At 45.1% G+C, this 11,905-nt stretch overlaps 1 protein-coding gene across 1 annotated transcript; it reads right to left on the reverse strand.

The window, feature by feature from the left end:
- Nucleotides 1-602: 602 nt before the first annotated feature.
- On the reverse strand, nucleotides 603-3,386 carry evx1 (even-skipped homeobox 1). The gene is made up of 3 exons (XM_036516352.1): nucleotides 3,029-3,386; nucleotides 1,457-1,692; nucleotides 603-1,127 (listed from the first exon to the last, which is right to left on the reverse strand). Exons 1-3 carry the CDS (start codon nucleotides 3,384-3,386, stop codon nucleotides 603-605), a joined length of 1,119 nt encoding a protein of 372 aa, XP_036372245.1.
- Between the last annotated feature and the right edge of the window lie 8,519 nt (nucleotides 3,387-11,905).

The following is an 11,905-nucleotide window of genomic DNA, read 5'->3' on the forward strand; positions in this document are numbered from 1 at the left end:
CTTACATATACATCACTTGCTAATTTTACCAGCATCTGCACATTTCAGCCTCCTACACCAGGACAGGGGCTTTGGAGAAGAACTAATGAGGTTCCTCAGTCTGTTAACAAATTCCCTTGTTAAAAAGACAGATGAAAAATATCATTTTAATGTAACTAACAATATATCTAGGCCAATTTGGACATGTGAAGAAACTACAAATAATGATAAAGCGTTAACACCATCCATCACGCGGATAAACGTCTGTCTGTGACGCTCTCTGACCACTTCGTGCTCTTCAGACCAAACACATCAGTAGCAGTGTCAAGATTTAGGCAATAAATGCTTTTCCTCAAATTATTTCATCCCATAATATTTTCAGAAAGTTCTATGGTTTAATGTGACTTCTATTTCATAGATTTATAAATAGTTTTTATTTCCTCTCGCAGGTGCAACATAGCTTAAAACTGGAAAATATCAAGTCCCGCTGCGATCCTGGGTGTCGGAGGTGCAAACAGCGGCATTTCCCGCGTCGCTGTCTGTGGCGCGTGTTCTCATGCTTAAAGTCAAATTTAAACAAGAAAGCGGGAGGCAAGTGCGTCCGAGCCGGAGGCGCTCCGCGTTTATCTGGTTAAAGGTACTTCCTCTCTCTGGTCCAGCGAAACCGAGGAGGGCTTGCTGAGCACGGAGGGCGTGAAGGTGAGAAACGCGTCAGTCCTGCTGGTGGGCGAGCAGGTGAAGTCCGACCCGGAAGGTCTCTGCGAAAGACCGTTTGATTGCCCGGTGTGGCAGGCCAGGCACGAGCAGGGGCTGCCCCCCGAGCCGAGTCCGTGGCCCGGGGTGGGGTACAGGGAGGGGTGCCGGAAGGCACAGAGCAGCTCCGGACGAGGATACGGGTGGGACAGGACGCGGAAGGTGTCCAGAGGCCTCAGAGGGGCACTGAAGGGGGCGGCCGAGCCCGAGCTGCCACCCACACCGAGGTGAGAGTAGTAGGGCAGGGGCAGGTGGGACGGAAAGGGGTAGGGCAGGTTCCCGGTGGCCGCCGCGTGGCTCATCATGTAGGTGTAGAAGGCGGGATCTGCGGGATGGGGCCACGTCATAGCCAGGCGCTGTCTCTTATCCTTCATCCTGCGGTTCTGGAACCACACCTAACACACACACACACACACACACACACACAGATTTAAAACTGCGGGGGCGACTGCGTTTCTTCCCAAACACACATGTCCCCGGAGGCCTGCAGGGAGCTCCTAATGTCTGTTTTACTCCCGTGCGAAACCTGTTTGCAGTCACTTCCACTCAGAATAAAGTGAATGCATCTTCAATTTAATCTAAAGCAAAGCCCATTTAAAGTAATGAGTTGTAATTATGAAATAAATACAAAATATTGACGCGGTTTTTGCAGACAAAATCATCGAAACTAAAGGATAATTTGCCCATATTTCGAGGGTTTATCCAATACCGTGGCATTACCTACCTTTATGGTAGTTTCCGGTAAATTAAGAGCGGCAGCCAGTTCGCATCTCCTGGGTCTGGAAACGTAATTTTCCCGGTAGAATTCCTTCTCCAGTCTGGCGATCTGCTCTCGCGTAAAGGCCGTTCGGTACCGGCGCATCTGGTCCGCCCCGTAGGACAGCGAACTCTGGGTCGTGCTGGTCTTCCCCGCGTCCACACCGCTCTCAGTGCTTTGACTTGGAGAGTCGCCGATGCGACCTGCAATGATTTCAGTAAAATACAGGCAAATATAAGTAATGAAATCAGATTAAAGGATTAGCAAATTAGATTATGAATATTGGTTTATTAAGATGTTTTTAATGCGCAAGTTTGTCCAAGAATATGCAAACCACACAACCTTTCTCAAAGCCACTCCATTCATTCGTTAAAAACATAGTTGCCCTGCATATCTTGTTCTATTATTTAAACAGACAAAACAGAAAATGATCTAATAAAAACGAACGAACTGAATAGTTTACAATATCCAATAAATGGATTACAACATTTTGTATATAATACATCCAATTAAAATATTTGGATATGAATAAAAATGAGCAAAATATTGAATAATTGATGATTACTGGTGCAACCTTAGTATGAAAGAAAATTCTGTCGATTTCTTTAGTTCTGAGGAGATGAGACCTGTCCTGTTTATTTTTATTTAAAAAAATCATACATAAATAATACATTCGAATTCAAACGAATTCAAAACGTTTTCCAAAATATAATTATGAATTCAATTGCCTTCGTTTATTTATATATATATATATATATATATATATATATATATATATATATATATATATATATATATATATATAATATACACTAATGCAATTAAATTCATAATATATAATGCATTCAATTGTATCACTTATATACTTATATTATTATATTTTGGAAGACGTTTTGTATGACCAATGGCATGTGTAAAAGAAATAACTACCTTGCTAAAGAATAAATAATAGAGCCTTCACTTCTTTATTGAAGCATATTTCCGTAACATCACATTGTACTCTTCTGAAAGGAAGACAGCGTGACGGTTCGCTTTCACACGCAGTCGTGCTGTGTTGTCCGTAGCGCTCGGATTGCTTCACAAGTGGCGCCGGAAAGGCGCGTTTGAAAGCCGCACAAATTAACAGCGCTAAAGATGTTATTACCTGCATGCCTTACTCCCCGTTCTTTAAACCCCAACAATTTTGCGGTCGTTTTTAACGTTTCAGTTCGTTGTAAAACTAAACATAGATTCGGGTGCTGATATTGCGTGCTTTGTGCATTTGTCTATATTACTTGACATACCGATAACAGATTAATTCAAAATGTCTCTAAATAAACCTCCGAAACTCCAGTATTTAGACCGAATGAAGCTTGGTTATTCGAAGTTTTGACACGATCATTGTAGACTATAATGAATGGGTCGCCTTATCTGAGACACGATATCCATCAAACACAATTATTGTTTTTTCATTAATTGCAGAATCGGGTCGGTACAACTTGATCTGAGTGAAAATATAGCAAAAAAATATCGAAAGCATTTCATCTCATTCCAGCTTACCTTTTCCGTTTGGGTATTCCATGCTCTCGGGCGTGCAGCTGACATCAATTTCCTCGTAGAAGTCGGACTCGGTGTCGGAGCTGCTGTGCTCTTTGTTGGTGAGCTCCGCCGCGGGGAGAGCTCCGCCCGGCCTTATATCGCCGCACACGCCGCTCCGCGCGCCCTCCGCCTCCCCATCCGCTCTTTCTCGTGATAAAGGCACAGACCTGGGGCTCGCGCTGTTCCTGTGGATCATCTTTTCCTGCGGTTCTTGAACGGGGCTTCCAACTGCTTCTGACAAATTGGCGCCTATCTTGCCAACCAGCGTGCCAAGCTGACCTCCCTCAATGAACATCACCATCTCCTTTCTGTTTTCCATTATGGATGCGGAGTGAACGCCAAGTGCGGGAGACGGCAAGCCTTTTAACAGGAGCACAGCGGAGCGGGAGAGGGGAGTGCTGACCCTGCTGTGTGCAGCGCGAGCACTGGGAGGGATCACCATTGCCCTCTTCTCTCGGGCTGTCATTCTTAATAGGGCAGTCGTCATAATAGAACCCCCGGTGACGCCACTCATCGATTGGGAGCGAATAAACAGCGTGGATGGAGGGACTGAGGGGTTAAAATAACCTCCATATGAAGGCAGTGTGAAAATTAAGTGCTAAGCCACACCACCGGGCAATAGCCACAAGATGGTCCACGGAGTCCTCGACATGAATACTTTTTTTTTTTCAGGAAAACCAAACGATACAAAAAATCTCGATAATAACAAAACCTGAAAATCGTGCTGTAAATTTAATGGGTAGAGAGTAACATAACATAGCTAATCCGCACGTAGTGTTCCATTTGTGTAATGTTCTGATTTTATTGATCCTAATCATGAACATTTATTTACTTCTGTTTTAACGTCTGTTTTAAATAGAAGGTCAGTTACACTTGGTGTAAGGCTCGCTGAGTGGAGTGGATATGCTGCTACACGGTGGATATTGAAACGTTCCCCACCATACACAATGTTATTAATGTGTTCGGCTCAATTTCTAAAACTGTGCTGTTGATATCAGTGAGTCACAGCATCTGTGGAAGCTCAGGTGTTGTAGAGCGTGAACGTGAAGGATTTAAACAGGATGGCGAGAGAAAGGTAGCTGTCACTCAGAGTCCAGTGCGTTGACCATGTCACGCACTTATACTGCATTTAATAAAACTTGCAGATGTCTGTGTAATAGGGAAGGGTATATATTCACACGCAAAGGAAAGATAGACTTCTGGTGGAGAGTTGCTTTTGTCTTGCCTCTCGCGGACGGACAGGGGTGAGCAAAGGCCCCTCATTGTCGATGGGCTTCTGAGAGCCTTTTGAATTTGGCTGTCACCCCGCGCCGCCGTCGACCGGGGCACTGAGTGCTACAATGCGCGAGCATATGGAGCAACACATCTTTACTGTGCAAAACAACAGGCTGACGGAAGCGTGTGTGCGTCTTCTGCAGAACCGGTCCTCTCTGCATCTCTCTTACCCGTGTCTGTTGATACAATAAACGCAATTAGAACCCTACTATTAGGCGAATGTGATAACCATAACATGGAGTGATGCGCTGTGTTTTCCACGACTGAATTAGCCGTTGACGAGGGGGGGGGGGGGGCGCTACAGATGAGATTTTTAACCACCACTTGGGAGTATATTACGCTGCGCGTTAAATGCGACGGAAAACCCTAGAGCTGAAAAAGAGTTGTCTGTCTCGTGCCGCGCTGTTGGGAACGCGCGTTATTAGAGCTGACCTCCTGCGCGCGGTGTCCGCGCCCCCCCTCGCGCTTTCTGTCCCCTTTTTCTCTCCAAAGTGGTGTCAAGTAAAGCGGGTAAAGGTCAAGTCCTCGTGGACATAAGTCAAAATAACAGGGTATTTGACATTTAATTAGATTTGTATAAGTCTAACCAACAACGTATTCTGTACATGAAAGCGTGTCAAGAGAAAAATGGGTATCGTTTCTTCTCAGGGGTGACTAAATTAACTCTACTTTAAGTCTTGGTGATGCTTTTTAGACTATAAATGTTGGAATGCAGCAGTTGTTCAGCTGTAGACTTGACAGCGTTGCGCTTGTGTTCATTTCTGAGGGAAAAGGTTTTTCAGCCCACGCGTGCTTAAACCGGAGCGGCACTGTCTTGCACATACCTGTGAATATTAGATGGATTAATGTTATCTGTGCGCTCGCGCGTTTGTCGGGTTGTCTTTATGTATGGATGCATGCATGTGTATAAGCGTGCACACATGAAAGGCAATGATTCGGGCAGTTCATTGGTGCGATGGGACTGACGAGCACGGTGGATCCACTTGGAATTTATTTCTATTTTGCACAGTCACAGTTCTATAGAGTAAGGCGGAAGAATGATCCACGTATACCCTTTAAAAAGAAACATACCTGGAACATTTGTTCACCTTACTGTTTTATTTTAAATTAGGCTAAATACAGTCGGTTTATTTGTGTATTAGCCTGGTTATATACATTTGAATATGTATTTTGAATAAGTTCTTTCAGTGAGATAAAAATAGATTAAATTCCAATATGTCAGTTCCTCTCTCATTCTGAACAAAAATGTAATCCAACCAAACAGGAAAATTTATTTTTGAAATACATTTTATTGCTCAACAAAAATAAAGATCTGAAAGCTGGATAACGGAGTTACAAAAAAAAATGAACGGCCAGACTGACCATCAGACGGCACAGGAAATTGTAGGTCATGAGTTCGGACAGTTGTATGAGAAATGTCTTATTATTTAATGTAAACTCTGAAGCACTGTTCGGACTGGCCCCGTGGTAAATCGCAGGTCGAAAGACAGAGGTGAACAGCGGTGATGTGTGCTCTGGTGCCAGCGCATGATAATTGCGCGCTGCGGTGTTTGGGGCGAGCGCTCTCAGGGGCAGCGGCCGTCTTTACAGTCTCTTTGATGTTGTTCCCCGGAGCAGAGCAAACAAACTCAGCTCACCGATAAGAGGAACCCTCTCTCAGGCCTTTGCGTCTGGTGTTACTACTCAGCTAACACATAACGTTCTCGCAACTCTGTATTCTGAAAAAAAACGCTCGTTTTGTGGCTTCAGCAAAGCCACGTGACGTTGTATAATTCTTACACGACATGAATTACAAACGTTCGCCGATATCTTTTTATTTAGGTAATTCAGCACCATGGACAACAAGAGTCACGACGTGCAATGGCTAATATCCGTGAAGAACGCGAAAGAGCAGGCAGCCCCTTCGCTTATCTTCATATCTACTGATATAGTTGATGAATAGACAAATACCTCCTAAAATTCAGGGGAAAAGAAAAGAAAAACATTATGCAGTCACAATAAGTGTAAATCTAAGGTGAAATCACAGTACGGCGAATAACATATGCATGATTTTCCGGAAAAAAAGAATATATTTAGGTGTTAACTGTCATGACTAAACCCTCTTCATCTTCTTCAGCTTCTGCACTGTAAATTGAACTGAGGTCTGGCTGAGATAGTCCTGGCCACATGTAAAATGTCTGAATCGTCTGTAAATGTCTGTGCATTAACTGTTTATGACGTTTACTTTTACACAGCATACCGAGGAGCTGCACGCGATGCGCAGTGACGTCAGAGGGTCCCTTTGTGTGGTCTCCCGAAGCTGCTTCGCTTCTCGTGCCTTTGAAATTGCTGTCCTCGCGCGCCCTCGTCTGTTGAGACAGAGAAAGTCAGATTTTCCGGGCGGGAGAGCAGTGCCACTCCTCGCACCCTCGCAGACTGCCGTGGCGTTTCTGTTTTGTTTTGTTTTGTTTTTAATAACTCTCATTCTGGATACTTCACTCCAATGCAGCAGCCAACACGCCTTCTGTTACCTATTGCGCAACCATGGCTTTCCCTTCGACACGACTCTTACTCCTACTCATGCTTTTGAATTTTATGCAGTCTGTATTTGCATTTACTGATGATGTGGATTTTTTTCTGAGCACATTTACTCGTAGGACGTCATTGCGTTTTGTTCGGAACACCTGGTAAGAGACGCGCGTGGGACCGCGCTTTACGTGCTAACAATAATTCTGCAGCGACCCCGTTAGATTGCGGTGTAGTGGCCACGAGCAGGACTCATAACCCAAAGGCTGTCGGTTCAGTGCCTGCTGCAGCAAATCTGCTGTATCCTTGGGCAAGGTACTTAACCCAGAGCTGCCTTAGTGAACTTAACCCAGAGCTGCCTTAGTGAACTTAACCCAGAGCTGCCTTAATAAATATCAAGATGCATCACTGGATTATATGTACGGTTGTAGTTTATGTTCGTCACTCTAGATGAGTGCCTTGTAAGCAACTAAAAAAGAAACATGGTAACAGTAACTAGATTATTCATTTCACAATTCATGCGAAGAATTAAAAACATATATTCTTTCTGTATACTGTGAAGCATATTGATACATTAAAAGTAATATTCACAATCCCACATACTTTTTGTAGTAGGCCTATAAAACATTTTAACAAATTGAAGTATGTAACATCTTAATAAAGAATATACTTTAGAAATCTGCTCAGCTCCTTTGGGATGCTTGACCGTCCCCTGTCTCCTAACGGCACATGCTGGTCACCTCATCTGAGCGTCTCGGGCCCTGTGTGCTGACGCCAGCCTCCTGCTGCAGTTAGAACAGCGCAGAAGCCAAACATCTTCCATCTGCTCAGCACGCCACGCCTCCGCCCCTCTGTGTGATATGCATGTGGACGTTTACAGGGAATGTGTTTGTGTTTGAAATGGCACAGTCACTCTGCTGTGTACATCGCTCTTCCAGGTGGATCTCAGCGCCGTGGTTGGCACTGATGCTCAGAGGCGGTCAGTGGTGTCCTTTTTGTGCAACTTCTCATGCCACTTTATTAAATGCACTTTGTAAGTTGCTCTGAATAAGATTGTGTGATAAATGAGGTGAAGTAATATTTTGCATGCTTTGAATGTGATGTAGCACACTAATGATGTTCTGTGTGGCATGAACACAGTGCTCTGACGTTGCTCTGACATTCTGAACCTTAAGCTGAATCCTGCCAGGTATGCTTCCGAAGCAGAAGAAATGACCAGGCTCTGATCTCACTCTGATGAAACCTCCTGTCATCTGTGGTTTGGTAATGCAACATGCCTCATACAAAAAGTATGTTTCCTTCATGAGGTGCGTGTGTGTGTGTGTGTGTGTGTGTGTGTGTGTGTGTGTGTGTGTGTGTGTGTGTCTGTGTGTGTGTGTCTGTGTGTGTGTGTGTGTGTGTGTGTGTGTGTGTGTGCGTGCGTGTGTGCGTGCGTGCGTGTGTGTGTGCGTGTGTGTGCGTGTGCATGTGTGCATGTGTGTGTGTGTGTGTGTGCGTGTGTGTGTGTGTGTGTGTGCATGTGTGTGCGTGCGTGTGTGTGCATGTGTGTGTGTGTGTGTGTGTTTTCCTAAAAGCACGTTAGTAACATTGCATTTATCACTTAGAATATAATTTGCACAGCGTGTAGGCCTGTCAGATGCAGTAGTCGGGTGAGCCCTGATCGGCCCTCATTGGTGACGTGAGTGATGCAGACAGAAGTGTAAACGCCCACACAGACAGAATACCTACAATCTAATTTATGCTCAGCTCCATTTAAACACGTTTCATACAGAAAAAACGCCCTCCTCGCCTGAGGTCGTCATGCAACCCTGTAAGGACAAAGTGCGCAGCACGCAGGTCATGTGACCCCCTCAGACAGAGGAATGTGGCACTCCTCCAGGTAATGTTAGTTACACCCTGCTTTGGTAATGTCTTAATGGAGGTATTACACTGCTGAGCTCCTGCTGCCTTATAAAACTGAGAGAGCACTTAGATCTTCAGAAAAGCGTCTTTTGGATGTACAAAAGTTAAGATGTACAATATTGTTCTCAAACAACATTAAAACCAGTCCTCAGAATCATGTCACAAATTCAAAACAAACGCCATCTGGACCTGAAGCATGTTTTTGTACTTTCCCAGGAAAATGCCAAAGTTGAAAGGAATCCTGTCCCATCTCCTAGCATGATACCACACTGCAAGCTGCTCCAAGCAGGTTCTGCCAGGCCTGCACCCCCCCCAGATGCTGATGTGTAAGACTGAAGCTTCCATTCCTCTAACAGACATAATCATTTAAATGTGAATGCAACTTGTAACCAATTACTTTTTCACATAGAAGTATTATTTTTGTTTTAAATACGTTGTGTGGGTATTACTGTGGCATTTAATACTTATGTGCCTGAAGTATAGCTCAGACAGGTCAGAGGTCAAGTGGACACTCACTTGCTGGGAAGTGGATGAAGCTGGACTGGACAGTTGGTGGGCATGGTTCCTACAGGTCAGGTTTCTTTCTTCTTAATTTTAATTGAATGCTTTCTTTGTGCTAAAATACATGTGTCATGAATATGTTCGATATACAGACTGTAAAATGCACAGCAGTGTTTACGGTGTTGTTTTAAATGCAGTTACTCCGCTCAGCCTGCAGTGTGGTGAGTAAACGGTGATGTCCATGGCCAGGAAGCCCAATATGAGAGTTACTTATGCATTTCTGTACATTTTGGCGTTTTATTCGCCATACTGATGTAATTGTTGTCAGTGATTGCGTTGCTCAAGACCTGATCAGTATTACTGTAATAAATTACTGACCTGGAAAATCGACTCTCGCGGGTTTCTCGAAGGTGTTCGTCTGACAGCAAAACCGACCTGATCAGAGCACCCAATGTAGGCTCCAGCAAAGCGCAAACAAGGAGACGCAATGATGCTTTCCACACATGAAAGAAAAATGTTACAGTATCAAACTTTCACCACAAAGCTTCTGAAACCTTTGAATTCATCCAGATTTCCATATATTTTCGGTTTGCAGCTTCCCTTAAAGTAATATTAAAGTGTTGGTTACTGAGGTTATACTGCCAGCACCGCCATCTGCATTATGGAGGAATAATTACTTAATTTATCCCAAGTGCCTTTGAAGTTTACCTCCTTTGCGGCTGCCTGTCCGCAATGGGGGTGTCTTTGTGTCATGGTTTTTCGCTAAAATGGCAGCAGTTTCACGTACGTAACCAGGTATTTCATGCGCAGACAGAGATGAAAACTCTGCATTACCCCCCTGCTGTGAGTCATTGTGACATCAGTGTCCTCGCCATTCACACGTCACAAGTCACCCCATTGTTGCGTCACAAATGTCGCTGGTCAGAAAGAACAGATCCGCGCTGAAACGGCGCCGTAATGGAGGAATTGAGTTTGTGTGTCGCTGCGCCTCTGCGGCTTTACGACCCGCAGACGAAGCATTCGCTCCGTGGACAGCGTGTGCTCTCTGTCAAAAACGAACCGCCGGTCTAAATGCAGCAGTTATTGGTTTCAATCGCGTTATAAAACATTATCCTGGCTCTCCGAATCCGGTGTTCTTGTTTAATGTAATTAACCAGCGTAAATAGGGTCAGAGTTTCGGGCCGAATTTATCCTAAAAGAAGCGCACTTGGGCCAATTCTTGACCATGTGGAAATAATTTAAGTGCTTTGTTTACTGGTTAAGTGTCTGTTGTAGCCTGAATGCAGTTTGGTTATATTAACTTGTGAAAGAACAAAATGAGCTGAATTTTTGAATTTCTCTGCATTAGTACGATTTCTATCTAATCTATTCCTGTTGCTGGCTGTAGCTTTGGATTTTGTTACATAGCGTATGCTAGTGCGTATACCTACGCATTCTTAAATCACAATATTAATGATGCTAAAAGTGAAATTTCAGAATGAGGTAGTGTGCGGCTAGCAGACCAGACGCGTGTTCTTACAGGGGGAGAGGTACACTGTAGCGGCTGCTCATAGGCGCTGCAGACCGAAACCGTTCCGGAGCAGACTCGTCTCGTCACTCATTCACAAATCATCTGACAAGATCTGTTTGCTGACGGTATCCACTCAAATGGCGCTTCGCCGGATACAGTCGCGCGGCGTTTTATTGCAGCTGAGAATGAATGCAGACACCGTGGAAGCTCGAGACCAGTTATATAAACTTGTCCGTTGGAAGGTTTGATAGCCTACAAGCAGTTGATATACATATACAGTACAAACATGTTAAAAAGCCTGCCTTGAAGCGTAAACGCTGCGCAGGAAGTGAAGCGCCGCCGCGACCCGCCCGTTTATCACCAGCATGGCCCGCAACGCTGGCGCCTGTTTTACATTTTAGTGGGCAAAAGAGCAAACACGGGAAACGGACCACTGTTTGCGGTGGGCTCGCCGCCGTTTCTGAGGTGAGGGTGGATCAAAGCTTTGATGTAATCGGGCCCCTGTTTTACGGTCGACGCTGCAGCGCGCCTGTCTGGGATTTACAAACCCAATCCGTACTGGACCCGCAGCAATCTGCCTATTTGCATCATGGTACATGATATCAGTGTATCATGATACATTGTCGTGCCATGATGGCGGTTTTTTCTTTTGTTTGGGGGTAAACAAAACAGGCTGTATAGAGTGAGAGTGCGGGCAAGTACAGCCTGTAAATCTGATGCGTTTCTGCGAACGCGACGGGTGCATACTGCTGTTCAGCACGCTAACAACCCCCCCCCCCCCCCTCCATACTTTAACGCGTTGACCTCTGGCCTGCCAGGTAACACAATGCGCCTCGTGCCCTCCGTTCCTCAGCACAGGATCTCCCCCAGAAGCGCGCGCAGGAGCACCGCCCGGCTGAAGCTTCAGTAGAGTAGAAAGCACAATAGTGGGGAGATACCCAAGGCGCGTTCATTTGGCAGCGGCCCGATGCGCGTTCACCTGTTTCCGCGCAGAGGCAGAGCTCGCCCCCGGAGACTGGAGATGAATGGTGCTGAAGTGATGATCACTCATGCATTATAGTTACTGTAGCAACGCTTGTTCGGGGACTACGGATACACAAAGAGGGGTGTGAGCTCAGGTGAACCATCTTATCTCTCTCAATAGT

The sequence above is a fragment of the Megalops cyprinoides genome, chromosome 21, assembly GCF_013368585.1.
Source record: "Megalops cyprinoides isolate fMegCyp1 chromosome 21, fMegCyp1.pri, whole genome shotgun sequence".
Taxonomy (NCBI): domain Eukaryota; kingdom Metazoa; phylum Chordata; class Actinopteri; order Elopiformes; family Megalopidae; genus Megalops; species Megalops cyprinoides.

What these genes read in the sequence shown, in the direction of transcription:
- evx1 (XM_036516352.1), bottom strand. Translation starts at nt 3,386, where the DNA reads ATGGAAAACAGAAAGGAGATGGTGATGTTCATTGAGGGAGGTCAGCTT. An exon ending in GGAATACCCAAACGGAAAAG is followed by an intron (nt 1,693 to 3,028) that starts GTAAGCTGGAAT and finishes AAATCATTGCAG; the next exon opens with GTCGCATCGGCGACTCTCCA. An exon ending in TACCGGAAACTACCATAAAG is followed by an intron (nt 1,128 to 1,456) that starts GTAGGTAATGCC and finishes TGTGTGTGTTAG; the next exon opens with GTGTGGTTCCAGAACCGCAG.